Source organism: Corvus hawaiiensis, chromosome 10, assembly GCF_020740725.1.
Source record: "Corvus hawaiiensis isolate bCorHaw1 chromosome 10, bCorHaw1.pri.cur, whole genome shotgun sequence".
Lineage (NCBI taxonomy): Eukaryota > Metazoa > Chordata > Aves > Passeriformes > Corvidae > Corvus > Corvus hawaiiensis.
In genome coordinates, this window is record NC_063222.1 from 3,140,267 (window position 1) to 3,161,739 (window position 21,473).

At 49.0% G+C, this 21,473-nt stretch overlaps 1 protein-coding gene across 1 annotated transcript; it reads left to right on the top strand.

Moving 5' to 3' along the window:
- The first annotated feature begins 1,667 nt into the window (after positions 1–1,667).
- On the top strand, positions 1,668–18,649 carry MSL2 (MSL complex subunit 2). The gene is made up of 2 exons (XM_048314629.1): positions 1,668–2,020; positions 14,523–18,649. Exons 1-2 carry the CDS (start codon positions 1,879–1,881, stop codon positions 16,118–16,120), a joined length of 1,740 nt encoding a protein of 579 aa, XP_048170586.1. The 5' UTR covers positions 1,668–1,878; the 3' UTR covers positions 16,121–18,649.
- The last annotated feature ends 2,824 nt before the right edge of the window (positions 18,650–21,473 follow it).

Here is a 21,473-nt window from a genome sequence, read left to right on the forward strand (position 1 = left end):
TGGACTTGGTGGGAATTTGCTTGGATGTTATTTCAGTCTGTTGGAAGGTGTTCCTGGCAGTAAGCTGAAGAAGGAATTGGGCATTTTACAAGCAATGTAACAGCAGGCTGAGGGTGAGAATGAAGATGCTGTGCCTTGGAGTGAAGTCAGGTTGGGGATTTAATGTGTGCAAGGAGCTACAGTCCAGAGATGGCTACTGAGTGTTTGCTGGGAGGCAGAAGGGCATTGTAGGTCTGCGTGGTAACATGGAGATGCACCCACAAGGGCTCTACCTGCAGCGTGTGGCAACAGTGCCTGGTGGGGAATGAGCTGCTTGATGAACAACACAAGTGCTAAATGAGTATTTGGAGTCAAGACCCAATTCTTCCTGTGTTTTGTGTGTACACTCATTTTGTGTTGGGCTGGAAAGCTGGGGGGATTGATGAAGTGAACAAGGAACTAAAAGGTACAGGTGGAACTCCTTGGTAAGTTTCACATGGGCAACTCTAAGTGAACACAGAGGGCCAAGTGGGAAAAAGAAGCTCTGTTAAGCAGTTTCCCAAAAGGCAAAACACAGAAGCAGGGAGAGGGCTGCCCGATGGTGCTGGCAGTGTTGCAACACAGGATCTGGAAGTCTGTGGAATGGCCTTGGTGCTTACATAGGAAATAAAATAAGTTCCTTCCATGGAAGTCCCGCCTGTGCCTATATCTTGGTCATACCTGCCCTCAGCCTGCGCATCCACTACTGTGCTATACGTGGGGTCCCCAGCAGGAACACCTGTGACACGCTTCTGTCCGCAGATCCGTATGTGGGAGGCTGGCGGTGTCCTGAGGGGTTTGTGCGCTCCGCAGCTCCCGCGCCACTTCTCTCAAGAGCGGCCGGGCCCCGCAGCTCCCCGGACTCGCTCCGTGACCGCGGAGGGGGCCGGTGTATCAGCCAGCAGCCCGAGGTATTGACAGGCCTGGCCGCAGGTCCCAGCACGGCCCGAGGGCAGAGGCGGGGCCGATTCCTCAGTCCGAGCGGAGGCGCTCGCCATGACAGGGGCGGGACGCGGCGTCGCCACCGGCCGCCGTGAGGGGGCAAAGCCGAGGCCCGGCGGGGCGGGGGTGCGCGGGGCGGCGCCGAGGCGATGCTGCGCGGGGCGCCGTGCGAGGCGGCGGCCGGGGCGGAGCGCGAGGCGCTGCCCGCCGGGAGCCCGCGGGGGCCCCTGAGGCGGCGCGCGCCCCTCCCGCCCACCTGCGCGCGGCCGCCGCTGCCAGGTCGGGCGCCGCTAGAGGGCGCCGGCGGCCCCCCGCCCCGCTGCGGGCGCGCATGCGCGGCGCGGGCGGCGGCGATGGCCCCGCAGTGACGGCCGGATCTAACGGCGCCACCGCGGAGCGCGCGGCCCGCCCGGCCCTGCCCGCGCGCCCACCGGCCCCGCGCAGGAGGCGGCGCCGCCGCCGCGGTGATGCGGCCGCGGTGAGCCCCGGGTGCCTCCGCCGCCCTCCCGCCGCATCGGGCAGCGCGGCCCCCGCCGCCGCCCCGCGCCCGTTCGCGGATCCTGCCTGCGGCCGCCGCCATGCCGGGCCGCCGCTGAGGGAGTGCGCCGACAGCAGCAGGGGGCCCCGCGGCGGGGCGGGCATGGCCCGCAGGGACCTGCAGTAGCGCCGCCGCCACCGCCCGGGCCGAGCCGCCGCTCGGAGCGAGGCCTCCCCCCGCGGGAGGCGGAGGAGGAGCCGGCGCGGCCCCCTCTGGCAGGGCCGCCGCGGCCTCCGCGCTGCCGCCGCCGCTGCCGCGCGGCTCCAGGTGGCCCCGGACCAAGGTGACACCCGGCCGGCCCCCGCCCCGGGGCCACCTGCCCCCGCGGCCCGCGCAGACCTTCTTCGCACCGCGCAGCCGGCGGCGAGCGAGCGGCGGCGATGAACCCGGTGAATGCCACTGCTCTCTACGTGTCCGCGAGCCGCCTGGTGCTCAACTACGACCCGGCGGACCCCCAGTCCTTTTCCGAGATTAACAAGCTCCTGCCCTACTTCAGGCAGTCCCTCTCCTGCTGCGTGTGCGGTGAGGATCTTTCTTTTGTTCCTGCACAATGAGCCTCCCCGGGGCTCCCGCACGGCCCTGGGCCCGGCACCGGAGCTGGCTCGGCCTCGCCTCGGCCGGCCCGGTCCGGGGCAGCTCCCAGGAAAGTTTGCCGGGCCCGGAGCCGCGGCCGCCGGGGGGGCGGCTCGGCGCTCGGAGCGGCGGAGTGGGAACAGCCCGGGCTAAACCCGCCCCCGGCGCGGGGCAGCCGCGGGCAGGGCCGGTCACAAGGGCAGGGAGGCGGCGGGGGCTGTGTCTCAACAGCCGCGCACGCTGCGAAGGCGGCGGTGGCACGGAGAGAGTGTTTGCCTCAAAATGCAGCGCTTTATTGTGGTCACTGCTTCGATAAGGGTAGGGCAGTTTTTAGTGGTCATTGAAATACCCTGGTGTCGTGGAGTTAATCGCTTTAAAAAAGCGATGACTAAGAGCGAGTGTGGTAAAAGATACCCAAACCAATATGCAGACCATAGAGGCAGGGGAAGAGGAACTTCGTAATTTTTTTTCCCCCCTTCTTGAAATGTAAACAGTAAGTAATTCCGATAGAAAGCCAGGAATTTTGAGCTGACAGAAACAAGAATTGGGGTTTTTTGTGCCTAGTAGATAATTGTTCTGTAACAATAATAACCATAAAAAGCAAACAGGCTGAAAGTCTGCTGGGCTTTCCCCGCTCCCAAAAAAGAGCGTTCTGTGTGCTGTGGGCAAAGGCAGTATCCGGAGTTTCAGTGTTACAGTCTGGGGAATACTGGGAAGGAATTGCATTCTGTTGTGTTTATGGAGTGGGGGCATGGGTCCGTTCCTGGGAGGAAGCTCTGGAATAAACTGTTAGGTTTCCTTGAACTTCCCCTTGAAGCCTTGATCAGTGTCGGGAGGGGGCTCTGAGCTGTTAGACCGCTTGGGTGGTAAATTTTTTTAATTCTCATTTTTTCTCTCTGGTAGTTTTAAGTCCTGCCCTGTTTGTGTTTGTATTTTCCTGACAGAGTGGGATTATCCCCACTGTGTTTGTCGATACCCGTGCGTGTGTTACCCTAAATTTAAATTGAATCACTGGGGTTTAGAAAGTTAAATATTTTATTTATTTACAGGATCAGGATTTAACCGTCGAGGCGGCTAAAGTAGCGTTAGATGCTTCCTATCCTCTCGCTATTGGCTCCTCCCACTTAAAGTCTTTGAAAATAGAGATCTGTTTGCACTGGGAAGGAGGGAGCCCTTTCCCAGGATCTCTGCATCGTCATTTCCTGAAGTAATTTGTCTTAAGGATTTTTCCTCATGGAGCCCCGATGCCAGTAGTGATGCACCTCTGCTTTTTATTTATCACCCTAGGCCCGGTTAATTCCAACCCCAGCTGTGCTTTCTTCCCATAAATTCTTCCTGCTTTTGGTCAGTCACCAGACTGCTTTTGCCAAAAAACATGCAAATATTGTTCTGATTTTTTTTAAATAACATATTTGCATTGCTGTGCTCTCTGGCCTCTCCACTTTAAGCCTGGTCTTCTGAAATGTGTTCTTTGTTCTCCTTGCCTTGCCTTTTTCCCTTCTTGGCCTTTTGCAATCTTAGTTTTACGCTTTGTGCTGTTGAAATTGTCTGTCTTTAATTTGTCCCTGCCCAAATTCCTGAGCTTTTTTCCCCCTTCTTCAGCTTTTCTTGCTCGGCTTTTCTGTCACTCTCACTTTGGTAGAGCAAACCACGTTTTTAGTTTTGTTTTCTTCTATTTGCTTGTGCCTCCATGGATATTCCTGTTCACAAACTACCTCTTAATGGTTCTGCTTTCTCTCTTGACCCTTTATTTTCTTTGAATATTAGGGTTATTCCTTTGGTATATATTTTTTTTCTACTGTGGCTGGCTTTCAGATAACTGTAGCTGCTGTTTATTTCAAATATTTTGCTTACAGCTGATTAGCCAGTCTTATCTCTGCCTCCTGGACTCCTGTTTGTGGTGTGTCAGTATCGAGAGGCCTCAGTAAATTCCACACTCTCTGTGAAGCCGTGGAGTAAAACAGAATTACTGAGGTATCTGTCTTGAGCCTGAAGTGCTCATGGGGGAGTGGGCCTGCCCCACACAGAGCTGCTGTTCCCAGTGTCACAGATCTGCAGTTCAGGCTGGTAAAGGCCAGTCCATCTTTTTATCATTTACTTTTTGTGTTCCTTTTCTCTTAGTGCTAAGAGCTGTTACACCTTTTACACCTTCTGCATATTTAAGGTCATTAAGCCCTGTTCAACCATCAAAGCCTTTTTAGCTTGGGTGTTTTAAAAGATAAAGTTTAAATACTTAGGTAAAGGTTACATTGAGAGATCATGACAGTGAGCACTATGACCACCCAAAACTCTGCCAGAATCCCAGAATATTCTGAGTTGGAAGGGACCCACAAGGCCCATGGAGTCAGTGAATGGCCCGTGGAGGGATTGAAGCCAGAACCTTGGTGTTCTCAGCACCCCACTCTTGCCAGCTGAGCTAACTGTGCACTGTGGGTTTGGGTTGGGCTTTTTGTTTTAATACTTGAAAGCTTTTCATAGGCTCACTTCTTTCTGCCCTGTTTGTTTAGACTGTGAGATCCAAATACCTGGCTCTGGGTCCGTGTCCATGGAACCTGGAGTGTTTGGTACTTTCCTTGCACAGATCTTTGTGAGGTGCTGAGCGCAAAGGTTTAAAAACTCTGCTTTGTTGGAGAAATGCTGCAGGAAGTATCAGTAGTGGTTAAAGTCTCAAGTGTTGGACTTCTAGGAATTCCCTTGGGAAGTTACTCCACAAATTAGTGTTCTTTATGTCATCAGCTTTTTCTCAGTGTGTAATCTCTCTTGAGTGCATTCTGTAATGTTTTGTTGTGCTGTAGGTATTAATTCCATGGTCAAGATTGTCCCTTTAATTTTAGGGAATTGTTTTTAGGAGAAATGGGTGCCAGCTACATAAATCAGCTAACATTCCTGGGCTCCCATTGCACAAGGCATAAGCCAGCTCATTTCCTTGTGATCCCATAGTCTTTTACACCAGCTCACATAGCAGGGGGTGGCAGAAGTTTTTGGACCCACATAATTATGAAGTTCTAATTAAAGCTCTGATTTCAGATTCAGATTGGCACACATGGAGTTGCAGCAGTAGAAAGCCAAAATGTAAATACAGTATGTCAGTATAAGTCAGCTGAATCAGCTCTGGGTGGATTCAAGGTCTCCCTCTTGCCTCATGATGGGTGATAAGGGTTCAGTTCTGCAGCTGGAGCAGCCGTGTGTGTATTTCTAGGATTTAAGTGTGATCATGTGACAGTTTCCTGGACAGTGCTGTAGGTAGTACATCATCCTTTTACAGGCATGTATAAGACAATATTTTCTAGAGCTTTTAAAACTTGAAAATAACTGCTCCCGAGTGTGCATTAGGCAGAAGGGCTGTGCCTTGTGTGTTTTGAGGATGTGAAATACAAGTTTCAGCCTCTGGAATAAAGTGATTATTATTAAATTGCATATTAATACCACATTGAGTTTAAAAATATCATAGTAGAATTTATGCAACAAACGTCTGTGTTTTAAAGGTGCTGTCTGTTGGGATAAACATCTTAGCATGCCTTTCTCTGGTTCAGATACCATGCAGGTAACTGCAAATCATGGGTCTCTTCAGCATTAACAGCCTTCTCTGAAATTCACTTGAAATGCTTGTAAGAGACACGATTGCCGGTCAGATCAGCTTAGCTGATCAGCTTAGTTTATCCATAGGAAACTTCCTCCTGCAATCTCTGAAAGATATTTCTAAGGTATGTGAAAGGTTGTTACTGCTGATTGAGAGTGCTTGGAGCTGGCAGGGCTGCAGGACAGCGTTTTATGCTTGGCCAGGAACCCAGCTGGTGCTGGGAAATACAGGATGAGAATACAGTTCTTGTCTTAAACATCCTGTAATCCCAGTAAGGGGATGTGAGACAACATGTGGCTTTAGGGAGATTAGGGGTGGGAAGAACAAAGAAACCCATGGTAGCACTGACTGGTACCTCACAGAGCCCCATCCGGTGTTCTGAGGCAGCTCTTGATAATTTTAGCCAGGAGGTTGAAGGCTCAGTGGTACAGTAGCATTGTGGAAGCAACTCCCAAGCATGGGCAATGGCATGGATTGCCAAAAAAATAAAATAAAAACTGTAGACTTTTTGTTTTTCTATGTAAAGATGAGTGTAAGGATGTTATTTCCCTCCTGCTCTTGTGTAAAAGCAAGAGCCTGTTTGAGAGTTTTATACTGCCAAAGTTGAATGGAGTGTATAATATAATTACATATTATAATCAGTTATACTTAGCACTAGATCTGAAATGCCTCCATAGTTGGTTGTGTACAGTTGTGTAAAATTTTCCACTTCTGTGCCATTCTGTCCATGTGAAGCCTTCTCCTCCTCTTCCTCTCCTCTCTCTGAGCTAATTCTCCTTTGCTTCTGCAGTTCCTGTGTCCCCCAGTGCCCTTCCCTGGTCGGCTGCTCTTGGGGTGTGGTTCCAGGTCCCAGGCAGAGCTCAGGGCTGTGGGCTGCACTCTGTCACGGGGAAATGCTGTGAGCTGGGCCTGGACAGTTGGACTGAACTTCCCTCCGAGAAGGGGAGATACTTGAGTGACACCTAAACAGATGGAAACTTCCTGGAAAATTCAGTTTCCTGTCACAGACATGGAACAAGGGAGAAGAAACAAATTCCCATTATAATAAAACTTAATTATACGGATGATACTGGAGTTTCCATTTGGGATATGAGCCATGGCTGAGTTGAGCTCGGATAACAGAGTTTTAGAGCAAAAAAGTGTATTTAAGTTTTGTAATGGAAAAGTTTAGCTTAGAACTTCTTCCTTGTCCATTCTCCCTAGGCTGAGGAGAGTGAAGGCTGATTCATGATCTGTGCTGCCAGGTCAGAGTTGCCTTTTATGTTTGAAAATTGGTCTGGTGCTGTGGGGTTTTTTTTTAGGTGTTTTCTCCATTGACATTTTCTTCTTTCCTCTGTTTTCAATGATGAGAAATAGTGTAAATAAAACTACTGGTAGTTTTTAAAAGTACGTGATTTTCCCTTTAAAAATGTAATGAATGGTTGCCAAAACACTTCTGAATTTGTGAGAAATGTGAAGAGTAATCAGCATCTCTGCAACAACCATCAGGGAACATGGACACGGGGTAAGTACCTAGCAAATACCTTCTGCTGCAGGTACTGTTTGTGCTTGGTTTGGGGAGCGTTTGTGTATAAAATGTCCAGTCTCGCGCCTCTGTGTACAGCAGTTTTTACTCAAGAACATGTTGGGTGAGTTCCTCTTAAAATCTCCCTACTCAACTTCACTGTTTCCTGTTTTCAAGCCCTGTGTGTGACTCCTGGGAGAACTGCTTTGTCAAGGTTGTCTGCATTGTACTGCAGAAGTTTTGATAACATAAAGTTCTGCCAGTAGAATTTAAATTGGTTTCTAAACTAAAAATACTCCTCTGCCTTAGAAGAAAATTGAGTAGGAAGAGAAGGAGCTGTGGTCCCTTCGGTGGCAGCTGGTTGACAGTGGCTTCCAAAGGGGTTGCAGTGGCTGTCTTGTGCTGGGATTGGAGAGGAGCATTCCTGCTTGAGGAGCTGGGAGGTGATGGATGGGTTTGGTGGTGCCTGAGGATATTGATTAAACCGATTGTGTTCCCGAGTGTTTAAAGAGGAGTTAATGTGTTGCCAGGAGGCATCTTTATTGGGACGGCTGAGCTGTCCTGGTCCGTGGGCACGGAGCACTCCACACGTTCCTCTGCCTTTGTTTTCTTTGCAGCATCACGATTTACATGTCAGGTCGTCTAAGTACGGACTGAGCGTTCCTGGATATTGTGTTGGAGTCTTTCGGGAGGCCAGAAAACATTCCCTGGGGCTGGGCAGTGACTTGAAAAGGGATGGCAGCACAGCCTTTCCTGAGCACGGCGCTTTGCAGGGAGCGCAGATTTCCCGGCTCTCCTGGGGGAATTCCACCGAGTCCCGCAGTGATGTAATTTGTTACTCCGTGTCTCCTGAGCCTCGCAGTCCCAGCCCACGGCTGGTTCCCTCTCACACGGGGGCCTTGGGAAGCACACTTCACTTCAGGATTCTGAGCATTTTTGTTTGGTGCGGAAAAATGGTTTTCATTACTTTTTTGTTTGCTCAGGGAATGTGACGAACTTGATCTGTAACTTCCAAAGCAAGTTCTAACTCTTGTGAGTGTTTCTGCACCTTAGAAATATGTTATTATTTTATACCCATAGGATAAATGTTAACTTTGCTATTTGAAACTTCTCAAAATACGGCAATCTTGTTGGAAAATTTTGGAAAATTATGTGAAAATTTTACATTGCATGGTGAAAAAGATTAATTTATCCATCTTTTGAACTTTACCACCTAGTTTGTTAAAAGTACATTTAGAATTATTCCTGTCAGGGATTTTGTACACACAGACTTTCAAACAGAACTATATAACTTTGACATAGGACTTAGTAAAAATGTTCTGTTGTTTCTTATGTGGGGGGTGGACTCTTGAGAACAAGGCAGTCCCTTCTGCACTTAAAATGCAATTTGTTATAATTTTTTTTCCTTGAACTTAGGCTAAAGAGGTTGACTGTATCTCTCGAAATGTGAAGAAAAATAGTCTAACTGTCTTCTGATCATGGTTAAATTGGATTCTCATGGTGTTCAGGCAAAAACAGTGCAGTTTTTATTTTTTCAAAGAGTTATACAATCATTAATACATTAGTCACGACTGCCCCTATATGAGGGTAATAATGTCTTTAGCTAATTTTTCATAGTTGTGTGTTGATGGAGGATGCTCAGAAATATTCAGTAGCCAGCAGAATGTTTTCTCTGATAAAATTTTGAAATACGTATTTTTAGTTGATTTGGGGTTTTTTTTAGGGCTTCTTTTGTGTCCCCCATGATTCCATTTCACCCGATGGGGAATTTATGAGTGTGGTTGGGGCGGTGTGGTTGCGGTGATCTGAGGCCAGGATGGGTTTGCAGGAAGAAATAATTTCACATAGCTCACAGCGAAACTCTCATTGTTTCTCAGAGTTCTGTGCTGGAAGTCTCAGGGAACATTTTTTTTATTTCTATTTTTTGGCTGAGCTGAACAATTTCTGTGTACAGAACCTTGTCTCAAAGCCCATGAAAGAAAGGATCACACATCTGTAGTGTTGTTGCAGACTGCCCTCAGCCCCACGGCGGGGTTCAGAGCTTTCCCTTGGGTAGTGCAAAGGCAAATAGCGCTCTCAGGTGGGAGCGCGGCTGCTGCCTGGGCGGATGCGTTCTGGGAACGGGCTCTGGGAATGCTGTGCGGTGGGTGGGATACCTGGGCCGCGGGGGACCCGGCGGTTTCAATGGGAGGAGCTGCCCAGTATTTTTCTACCTGGGTGCTGCTGCCAGGGCAGGGGTAGGACAGACGTCGGTCTGGGGAATCTGGCTCCTGACTTGGGTGCAGTCAAATCCACCCTGGTCCAGCCTACCCCGAGTGTAGGTGGGTGTTGGGAAGCGGGAAGGTGTGTTAGGGCTTGGGATCTGTGAGACCTTTCCCTGCTGTCGTGTCCTTGGCAGCTGGCCCTTGCACTAACCTCTGTGAGTCTGAGTGTGTTCAGTTTTCTTGTTTTCTAGGAAGTACCCAGATCTCCCACCCATGTAAAACAGATCCCACACATTTGTTGTATTCCTCTGCAGATGGCTGACAGACCTTTTTGCTGCTCATCATATGCCTGCCTGTCTGTCGTCAGATAGTTTTGCAAATAGTGCTTTTAGGGGGTTTATCCAACTCGGGAAGCACTGCTTTTGTGAGGGTATTTTCTGTTGTGTTTTGCTTTAAAGCCTCGTTGAGCTGCTCATTCTTTCGTGGTCTCTAGCTGATGATTTCTAGGGTGAGGAGATGCTGTGTGGGGTGGCAGGGAGCAAGTTCAGGGAAGGTGGTGGGGAGGGCAGGGCTTTTCCTTCCTGGGCTGCTGCAGCTGAAGCTCTGGAGCTGGAGGTAGAGGGGTGGCTGAGCACAAACCCCTGTGCAGTGGTGTCACAGTCGGTGAGAAACAGCTCCTGTCCTTCAGGAGCTCCTGAGCTCTGAAGCTTGGATGTGGCAAGCTGTTGAAGCTTTCTGGCTGTTGCTAGTTATTTTAGTAGGAACAATCAGACGATGTTCAATCCTGACATGAAAAGGCTGACAGTGTAGCAGCACAGCTGTGAAAGCTCCAGCTGTGGATACGACTTTGGGGTTCTTGGCATGTAGAAGTCTGTGTGTGCCTCAGATGGGTAGAGCTTCCTGTTCCTCAGAGCTTGGTAGAGGCTCAGCATTTCTGTTTCTGTCATCGTGGTTGCAGAATGAGCTCGTGCTCACTGTGCTCTTTGGTGGGCACAGACTGGTGGGTGAGCTCCCTTGCTGCCCTCTCCTCCTGTGTCCCGTGGCTGGGCTGGCGAGTGCCCGGTGCTGGCCGAGCACCCGGGCACCAGCCGAGCACCCGGGCACCAGCTGAGCACCCGGGCAGCGGCCGAGCACCCGGGCAGCGGCCGAGCACCCGGGCACCAGCCGAGCACCCGGGCAGCGGCCGAGCACCCGGGCACCAGCCGAGCACCCGGGCAGCGGCCGAGCACCCGGGCACCAGCCGAGCACCCGGGCAGCGGCCGAGCACCCGGGCAGCGGCCGAGCACCCGGGCACCAGCCGAGCACCCGGGCAGCGGCCGAGCACCCGGGCAGCGGCCGAGCACCCGGGCACCAGCCGAGCACCCGGGCACCAGCTGAGCACCCGGGCAGCGGCCGAGCACCCGGGCACCAGCCGAGCACCCGGGCAGCGGCCGAGCACCCGGGCAGCGGCCGAGCACCCGGGCACCAGCCGAGCACCCGGGCAGCGGCCGAGCACCCGGGCAGCGGCCGAGCACCCGGGCACCAGCCGAGCACCCGGGCACCAGCTGAGCACCCGGGCAGCGGCCGAGCACCCGGGCACCAGCCGAGCACCCGGGCAGCGGCCGAGCACCCGGGCACCAGCCGAGCACCCGGGCAGCAGGGCGCTTCTGGCGAGCCCAGTGCAGCCGAGATCAGAGGCTTCTGCCTGACAGACGGTGCCGATGAACCCCAGGGATACATTTGTATTTGTAAAAAAGTGTGACCTATTTTTTTCTGGTTTACTTCATGAAATTAAGATCTAATAATGACATAATTCTTAAGACTTTGGGCTGTTGGAAAGGCCAAGATAATTTTCAGTGATTAATGTTCCAGTAGAATTTCCAAGGACCCTAAATTAGGTATTTGTTTTTAGCCCTTGCCTGCCTTTGCTGAGGATAGGTGGGAAGGCCAGAGGTACCTGTTCAGGCCTTTCTACCCAGTGAATTTCATCCATTAGGAGCACATTTGCTGGGTACAGACACCTAACAATTGCTTTGATTCCCAATTCTTCTCCTCCCTTTGGTCTCAGAGACACAATTTGCAGATGCTTCCCCTGCCCCTGCAGCTGTGAAATAATGGTCATTAAGGACCACGGTAGGAAGTATTCCTTGTGATTTAAGTGACCTCGCTCCCGGGACAGCCTTTGCTGATCAGCTGGGCTATTTGGTAAATAATATATTAAAAGTTTTCCCTCTGTATATGCTCCTCATTAATTGTAAGTGCTGATATTAATGTACATATTTAGTCAATCTTTCTGAAATCAGGATAGTTAAGAGCTGATGTGGAGGGAAAGTCTTGTATTGGAGTCTTTGTAAGAATGTGATTTTGCTTTTGGTGTATTGATAACCAAATAATTTGTATTATTACAAATAATTTTGTAAGGGTGAGAAAAGACAGGGCAGGGTTCAGTAACAGCAGGCTATGCAGGGCTGTAAAACTGAAGGTGTGCAGTGAGTAGTTGTGGAAGGGTCTAATGCAGGTGAAGGGCTGCACAATAAAATGAAAAATTACATTTAGCTTAGAGAAATACTAAATTACAAGCATGGAAAAATATTAACTTCAGGGCCCACCATGTTTATATCTTGGAGATCTATATACATTTTTAAACTCCTAGAGGAGGTAGCACTGATGGCCACCAGGCAGAAGTGAGATCTTGGCCTTCCAAAACCTCCAGGTTCCAAAGCAGCTCAGGGGCTGTTTGTGGGACGGTGCTGCTGACTTAGGGCCCCTCCCTGGGTATTCCAATCTCAATTTTATGGGAATTAGCATCTCATGGTTGACTGTTTTTTTTTTTTTTTAACTTGCCAATACTAAGGCTGAGGAGAGTGATAGTGCCACAGAATCCATACAAGAGAGAAACTTTGAAGAATGAATATTCAACGAGATATGAGTTGAAACCAAAAATATTCCCACAGCTCAGGCATTCCTAATGTCTCCAGTGTAGGTTGCCTGGCATTTACTTGGAGTAGAACTTGCTCTGTTCTTCCTGTCAGTGAGAGCATGTGAAGTGTTTTGTCTTGTCAGTCCGTCTGGTTTTTCCCTCAAAGCCTCCGGAAATTTAAATTTTTCTGTATCCCCTTTTAGCATTTGTACTTATTTAGGAGTTTCAGCCAGATTTATTTTGGGAGAAATAAAATGCACAGTTGGTGATGCCTTTTTTAAAAATCTAATTAAAAGTTAAGGTGATATCTTGTTTATTTGGTGCCATCTCTGAAGTATCTGAATTCTGTAAAGCATCACAACTCAGTCGTATTGTCCTAAGGAGCCAAGGGAGGCTACCTGTGGATGAGGAGTGCCCCCAGCTTCTTTGTGCCATTAATTAATTGGGAATTAATTAATGCTGGTGGCTTTTGGCCTTGGGAACACTGTAGTCCCAGGGCTCTGAAGTGTCAGCACTGGCCAGGGCACAGCTCCTGCTGGTCCTGTTGGACTCAAGATCCAGGGGCCTGGACCATTGTTGGTGAACTCTCTGCTGAAGGACAGGACTTCCGCGAGGAGCTGGTGGGATTTAAAGGTTTGGTTTTGTTCTCTTCAGGGAACTTTTCTCCTGAAATCAAGTCCCATCTTAGGACCACAGTGGCCATTTCTGCCTGTATTGCTGTTTATATCGTGTCATTTCGAGGGAACTTGGGGAGAAAAACCCCAGTAATTCCCTCTGCAGGTTGGGCTGTGTGACTTCATGTTCCACCTGTCGGCTTTCAATCTTCCCGGCTTGATGTGATGAGTGTTTTCTGTCTTCTTGTGGTGGGGTCTTGTCACACTGTCCAGGCAGGGCTCATTCTGTGCCTCCTGCCAGCTTGCTGAACAACTGTATTTCTCTCCATTTATTAAAAAGTACGGTGTAATGGCAACCTGAGCACTGACTCTTGTGATTTGTTGCTCAAAACCCAGTTTACATCAAGCCACACCTACTGAAAGGTGGCTCAGGTGGAGGGGCTTGGAGCAGCCCCTTCCCAAAGAGGGATCAGGGAATGCAGGGAAAAGGGATCAGAGAAGCAAGCAATGAGAGAGAGTATCTTCAGTATTTTGGGGGTTTTATCCCAGTCTGATTGGATATATGCACTTTGCTGCTTCTTCCCAAGTTGTTTAATTTTATTCACTTGTTGCAGCAGATTGTTTTCACTTTGGAAAATCTAGCTGGGAATTCCCTGATGGCTGTAACTCATCCAGCAGAGGCTCCTTATGGGAGAAAGGTCTGATCAAAGCTGAGAATGTGCTGCTGGGATCCCTGTTGCTGGGGATGACTATAGATACTCTGCAATTTAATTTAGGAGATGGAATATCTTTCTGGCCTAGAGCTGCCTGGAAATAGCAAAGCAATACTGTCACTTTCTGGATATAGGAACTAGTTGGATTGTTTCTATACAGAATTTAGTTTCTCTTGTTCTTTCATATTTTATCCTTAGGTAATATTTGAGTTGTTCTTAAGGAAAACCAAAGCCATTCTTCCAGGTTTTTACAGTTTCAGAAATCTGCAGACAAAACCTTCCAGACTGTCAGTGCTGGGGGTCTGAAACTTTCTGGGCTGTCAGGTGTGTGTGGATTCCTTTAGTAGCTGATTTTTATTAGTTTTTTATTCTAAACAGTAAAGTCTTGGAGAAAATCTTTTATTCTGATGGCTTCACTAAAAATGCTAAATGAAAGATAACACAAAGTCTGCTGTGTCTTCTTCCCTTTAGGGGTGGATATTTCACCATTTTTACATTCCTTTCGGAGTTTTCCCTCTGCTCTGTTATCATTTGTTTTTACTAATTCCATTAAAATCTCGACAGTAAGTTGTCATGGGAGTTTATTATTGCACTTTTGGTAAATTCATAGAAATCTTGTGTGTTCTGTAAGTTTCCATGGACAAAGCTGAAGGGGAGAAGGGGATCGGTAGGATTGTAGTTGAGAGTGTTTCTAAAGGCTGCAGCACACAACAAATCACGGTGTGATGGTTTTCTTCTAATTTTATCCAATGTTGTTTTAAAACCAGGTTGGCAGCTGTGAGAATTTGTACAGGCAGTCGTTTGGATGGAATGTTTTCTTGTGAATAATTGAACTTTTTGAGGCAATTTGTTTTGATAGTACAAAAAATTCATCCCACAGTGGCCTGGGAACCCTGCCTTAAGTCCATTGTAATCTTCCTCTTTCTTGTTCCCGTAGGAAATTTGCTACAAGACCCTATTGCTCCTACCAACTCCAATTGTCAGCATTATGTCTGCAAAACATGTAAAGGCAAGAAGATGATGATGAAGCCCTCGTGTAGCTGGTGCAAGGACTATGAGCAGTTCGAGGAGAACAAGCAGCTGAGCATCCTGGTGAACTGCTACAAGAAGCTGTGCGAGTACATCACGCAGACGCCGCTGGCCCGGGACATCATCCAGGCCGTGGATTGCTCTGCAGACCTGCTGGCTCTGCTCAAGGATGGGGCACCGCTCCACGAGGAGACGGAGAAATCCTCGGATGCGGCCCTGGCTCTGTGTCTGACGCATTCCCCCGTCCCTTCCACCTCGGAGCTGGCAACGGACGCGCCGGGGGGGTTCACGGCGCTGCCCGAGAGCACCCCCAGCCTGGACCTGCGGGGCTCCGTCATCAACGGGCTGCCCCCCTGCAACGGGCTGGCGGTGGAGAAGCTCGGCGTGAGCATCCCCTCTCCCGAGCACGCCAGCGCCATCGACGTCTGCAGCACCGGCGACTACATCAAGACGGAGGACATCCCCGGCAGCCTGCAGCCCGTGTGCGACACGGTGGCCACCAGCGACCTGTGCCCCGCGGGCATCGACATCTGCGGCTTCAGCGAGGACATCAAGCCGGGCGGGTCGCTGCTGCTCAGCGTCGAGGAGGTGCTGCGCAGCCTGGAGACCGTGTCCAGCACCGAGGTGTGCGACTCCAACCTGCAGCCCGGCTTGGAGGCAAACATGGCCAACGGCCCCTTCCTGCAGCTCTCCCCCCCTCCCCTCAGCCATAACATTTTCATGTCCACAGATGCTTCTCCTCATGGGCTCTCCTGCACGGCAGCCACGCCCAAGGTGGTGAAGCTGAACAGGAAGCGCTCTCGCTCTGAAAGCGACAGTGAGAAGGTTCAGCCTCTGCCCATCTCCAGCATCATCTGCGGCCCAACACTGGGAGCATCGGCTCCCGTGACAGTCAAACAGGAAAACAAAATGTCTTTGCAGCCTATTGCGACTGTACCTAATGGAGGAACCACTCCCAAAATCAGTAAAACTGTACTCCTGTCTAACAAAAGCATGAAAAAGAACTTAGAACATGCCCCTAAGAAATCCCACCCGAAAGCCAAACCAGGGGTGCTGAAAACAAAAGACAAGGCAAAGGAGAAAGTTCCCAGCAGTAACGTTATGCCAGGAAGCCCGACAAAAACTGTGTATAAAAAGCCACAAGAAAAGAAAGGGTGTAAATGTGGTCGTGCCACCCAAAATCCAAGTGTTCTTACATGCCGTGGCCAACGCTGCCCTTGCTACTCTAACCGCAAAGCCTGCCTTGACTGCATATGCCGTGGCTGCCAAAATTCCTACATGGCTAACGGGGAGAAGAAGCTGGAGGCCTTTGCAGTGCCGGAAAAGGCCTTGGAGCAGACTCGGCTTACTTTGGGCATTAATGTGACAAGCATTGCTGTGCGCAATGCCAGCACAAGCACCAGTGTAATCAATGTGACAGGGTCACCAGTAACGACGTTTTTAGCTGCCAGTACACACGATGAGAAAAGTTTGGATGAAGCTATAGACATGAGATACGACTGTTGAACCTTTCTTTCTTTTCCCTGCCATCCGTAGGGGAACTGCTACAGGTTTAAGGCAGCTATGGTTCTGTTTAACTTGCTGGAGCTCCTGCGTTTAGATCACTTGTATCAAGTGTTTTTCATTGCTATGTTCTGTGTATTAGTGTCTGGGAAATAGTTGCAGATAATGGAGGAGTTACCCTAAAACTGTTTTTAGTTCTTACAGCACCTCATAGTTTGAGATCAATTGCTGATGTAAATGATTTTATCACAAGATCTTTGACAAGGAATATATTGACCTCATTGTACTTGCTCATGCTTTGTGCTCAGTCAGAGCTTCAGCTTCAGTGTAGCATCCAGATAGTGCATCTCAACCGTGCTAGATGATGGTGTAGAAAAATAATTATTTGATGGGTTACAGTCACCATGAGCAGGAAATGACCTGACATTCCTGTGGGAAAGGCAGCACTGAGCTGGGGGGGATACACTGTGGAAAGGGTAGGTAGTGACTGTGAGAATTGGTTGTGTGCTCTACTGAACAGAATACAGTTAAAAAAAGATGAATGAGTATATTGAGAGAGCTGGTGGGTCAAAAGGCATTTCAGGCTGCAGGCAAGGCCCAGGAGGGTCGGGTGGAGGTGAAGGTCGAGCTCCAGCTCAGATACCCTGTCCAGGTAATGACATCATCCGTGGGGTTTGTCTTCCCGACACTTCCACAGGTCACGCCCCTGCTCAGTTGCCCCTCCATGCCAGCCCCCTGTGTGTGACAAGTCACTGAGGGGCTGGGCTGGGGGAGAGTATCTCTGGTACCCTATGAAGGCTCAAGTTCTGTTAGCACCATCGTCTCCCTTTCCCGAGTTCCTGCTGTTCTACTGCTGTTGCTTCTAGGGAAGAGAAGGGGTTTTGTGGGTTACAGGGAGCCCTTGGCTGATCTTCCCCGCTGTGGGGCTGATCAGTGCCTGGCCTGCAGGGAGATTGTGCAGGGCTTATCACCACCAGGGGTTGTTTGATCAGGTTTGTAACAGACCCGGGACCCCTCCCACGGCGGGGAGTTCCCCGCTGACAGGCACCTCCCAGCCAGGGCACAGGATCAAGGGCTATCAAAGGTCAAATTTTTGGGGTGTTTGCTAAACAGAATAAGCTATATATAACTCACTCCACCCTGAACCTATCTCATTTTTTGCTAAAATGTTGAAAGCAGCTTCTGAAGGTCAGTGCTTTTCAACCTGGGCCAAAAGGCTCGAAAATAGAAACATAACACAAAGTTGTCAAGCTTATCTGGAAAAGTGTTACAGTGAAAGAATTCCTGTTAGGAATTCAGCTTTGTGCAGAAATGGTTGATTCCAGCACAATCCCTAAATAAGTGTGCAGGCACAAGAGTTTAGTTGTGCCTTCAGGGCTTCATTGGGAGCCTAAAAAGTTGAGATTGCTTTGTGAAAGCAGAAATTTCTCCTCTTGGAATGATAGAGCACAACCCGAACATGGGCTGACTCGAACACAAACATGACTGTCTGATTTCAAAGGCCATTCCTGTTTCAGCAGCATGGTAAATAGTGCGTGGATTTTTTTAGTTCCTTTCCTGCTTCCATCTTCCCTTTTCCTCAGGCAGAGCCCCCGCGGCGCTTTCCGGCCTGGCGCTGGGTGTGCTTTGATTTGGCACAAAGCACGTACAATGATGGTTCCTCACTGAGAAATGAGCAAAACCCTTTGGACACAAATGGCACCTCCTTTTGTTTTGTAGTGTACCATGGTGTCATTTTCTGTGAATGTGGTCAGAGCTTTTTGTTGGTTTTGGTTTGTTTCTCCCCCCGTCTTTTTTGTGGGGTGGGCAGGGTGGGGGGTTAAAGCCATAGGAAGAAAAATGTGATGTACGTGTCCAGTCTGTACTTTTTTGTTTTTGTTTTGCAAGAAGAGTTGAAAAATATTTTTGATAATGAGTAAATGGTGGAAAATGCTTCTTAGTATTCTTGTCTTTATTTGCCAACCCAAGTACCTAAGATCTGTGTTTTTTAGCCCTCATGAGATTTAACGATGTCCTATTAAAATGTATTTAGTTAAACTTGTATGTGATTTTTGTGTTGACCCAGAGGGATCCTACCAGTCTCTAATTTGGTGGTTTGATCGTGACCTACTAATGTAAATCTGTTTATTAGTCCACTGCGTGTAAGCAAAGTAGCGACCCGGAGTCTGGGAGTGGCTGCACAGCACGGGTTGTGTCGGAATGCTTTTGCAGAGCTGTTCAGTTTTGCCGAGATTGTTGATGGTACATTTTTAGGACTTTCATTAAATTAAATACAAAGTACCTTTGCTCCAGAAATGTGGGAGTATTTGGAATCTTTACTATCTCATTGCTGCATTCAATGTGGTACCAAAAGTTGGAGAACTTAGGTCAAGAGTGTTCCGGAGCGTCGACAGGAGAGCCCTGATGGTTAATGTAAAACTGCAAATGGTAGATTCAGGTTGTTTCTAAAAACATTTCCTTTTATGCTGCCACATTCTTGAAATGTATATTAAAATTCAAATTGATTTAATAAATGTTAGTTTTCTAATTCTATTTTGCAACTGCTGAAGGCATCAGTGTGGCATATGTTGAACTCAGTGTCTAAATACTCCTTAGTGTGTTGATGACTAATTCGGTAATTGTTTAAATTAGGGTTGGCTTGGTTTGGTTTCCTTGCCCTCCTGGCTAGTTGTTCGTGAGCTGAGCAATGGAAAGGATCTCTTGGTGCTGACAGGAATTCCAGCAGCTCCAGCTGGGAAAGCATTCCTTCCACAGCAGCTTCCTGATGTGGGGCCTTCCTGCCTTGGCTTGGGCAGAGAGCAGGGTGAGAACCTGGTCCAGCACAGCCCAGCAGGGACTTGTCCCTGCTGCCCATCCCGAGGAGCTGGGGAGTCACTGGTGGAGTGCAGCTCAAGGATCGTTTGAGCTCCGGCCTGGCCACAGCTGGGCTGCCCAGAATTCCCAGCATTCCTCCTGCAGGGCTCTGGAGCCAGGGAACTGTTCTCAGCATTAACACAGAGGGAGCTGCTTGAGGATTTCTCCTCATAGAGGAAGTGTGTGATACTCCAGCTTTCTTCCCAATCCCCTTGATGGCAGGTATAACTTCCAAACTTTATTAAAACCCTGTAATTTGTAGAGCAGAGTCAGAAAGAAAAAGCAGCAGTTTATGGTCATGTGTAGTGGTACAAAATCCAGTGCTTCTGACCATCCAGGTCTGAACATGGATCTGAAGAAGGAGGAGAAGCCCTCTGCTCTTCCATGTGGACTGGAAAGGCTCTTCCCGGGTATGGCGCATTAGGCCGTGTTCACACACTCGAGTCAGCGTGGCCCTTGGTGATGGGTTTAGAGGGCAGGGTGGAGCTCTGGCAGAGGCTGGGACTTGGTCATCCTGGGGGTCTTTTCCAGCCTTAATGAATCTTTGATACATCAGGGGTTGGGAGCAAATCCCAGAGGGGGGACGGGGAAACAACAAATGAACCCCTGGATGGATGTGTTACCTCGCAGGAGCTGTTCTCGCTCCCCGGCTTGTGTGACCACGGTGCAGAGCCAGGGGCACTGGGGGCACAGCAGCCTCTCCCTGCAGGTGTTCCTGCCTTGCATGGGAGCAGAAGACATTCTCAGGAGCAGAAGTGGCAGGGAACAGCTGCCTCCTGTGCAGACTCCCCGTGGTGCCTTCAGCACAGCCCGGGGCTGCCCCTGGCAGTGCCAGCATTCAGTGGTGGCAGAAGAACCTGCAGAGTTACAGGGAAATAAACCCGAAAAGCCTGTTTGCCAAGGCAGGTACTTCTGGCACGGCAGGGAGCTGCTCCCTCAGTGAAACTCCGGGAGTTTCAAGGAACAAATCCCACAGCTGTGGCACAGGGATGGTGCAGACGTTCTGGTGTGACCCAGCACAGAGGCATCTTTTTACTGCATGCAAGAAGCACTCCCTCCCCAGATAATTCTTACTTAAATTCTATACAAATCAGTTGGAAAAGAACTTTTGATTGCTAACTTGGAGAACTGAAAGGATACAAACAAGCACCTTTGTAAGGATCATTCCAAGTGTGTGGCACAGCTGAGGAAATCCCCTCTGAAAGGTAGGTGATGCTGTTTCCAGTACTACCAAGAACATCACAGGCATATCTTTGGTCTTAACTCTTTAAGTTTAGAAATTGAAGTGCTTTTGCTACTCTAAAGAAACTCACCAAAAGGTTTCTGTTCTATAGACAGATTTAGGCACCCCTTGGTGAAGCAATACAAGAGCAATACTCTGACTATGCCTGAGCATTTGCATATGAGTAAATTAGAAAAGGCATTCCTGCTTTTCCTTTTTTTGTTTTCTTTTCTTTTGTTCATTCCACAAAAGATCCAGGAGATACTGCTTCCTCATTTTAACCTGGCCTGAAAAAAAGAGAGTTGGGTGTTTGGGTAAGTCATCACAGGAACAGTGCTCCACGCTGAGGATGCAGATGGGAGGCAGGTAAGTGGTCAGACTGCTTTATCCCACTATTTTTGAGAAGAAATCCTGGAATTTTGGCTTTGGAAGGCATTTGCTTGCGGGTAACTGGGTGGTGTGAACTCACCACTGCAGGGAAGGAGAGTTTGGCACAGCAGCTGAAGTGAGCAGTAACACTCTACCCCACCACCGAGGCAGGGTTTCCCTTTTAAATTCAAAAGTCCTTTATTTGCCAAAAAAGAAGAAAATACAAAGTAAAAATACAAAGATCAAACCATGCCAGCACAAAATGTCTCCAAAACTACTTTTACAAAGTATGAAAACCTTTATTATTAAATATTCCATTTCTAACCCCCTCACCCAGTGATACAGTGAGAAGATGAGCACACAAGGGGAAGCTCTGTTGATGTTTTTCTTACAGCAGCTCGCGTTTGTCACTGAGGTTCAGTTTTGTTTGCACAGACCTAAGATACCGATCTAGAGGCTCCAAATCCATACGGTTACAATGACAGTTCATTGAGCTCAGCACTGGTCTTTCAGGACTATTTTGTTTCAGAAACTAAGCCCAGTACCTTGGTTAGAGTGTCTTGAGTCAACTTCCTTAAATCCTTGGTTCAGGAGAGCAGGAAGGCTTTGGAATCCCTTTTTGTCTGTTCTGCAGCACTTGCCCCTCGGAGGCAGGAGGGGGGCTAGAGCAGTGCCCTTGTTTCATTGCCAAAAATTGGGATGCAGCAAGTACTACTGAGATTTTAGAAGAAAGAAAGAAAAAATCCACCTAGTACCATTCCAGCAGTAATACTGAGCCATATCTCCCCTCTTAGTATGGCAGAGACAAAATATTTGTGATACAGAAGTAAAAAGCAAGGGGTTTGTAGGAACACAGGGCTTCATTTTGCTAGACAAAAGCAGACTAGAGAGAACAAATAAGCACAATTTTTT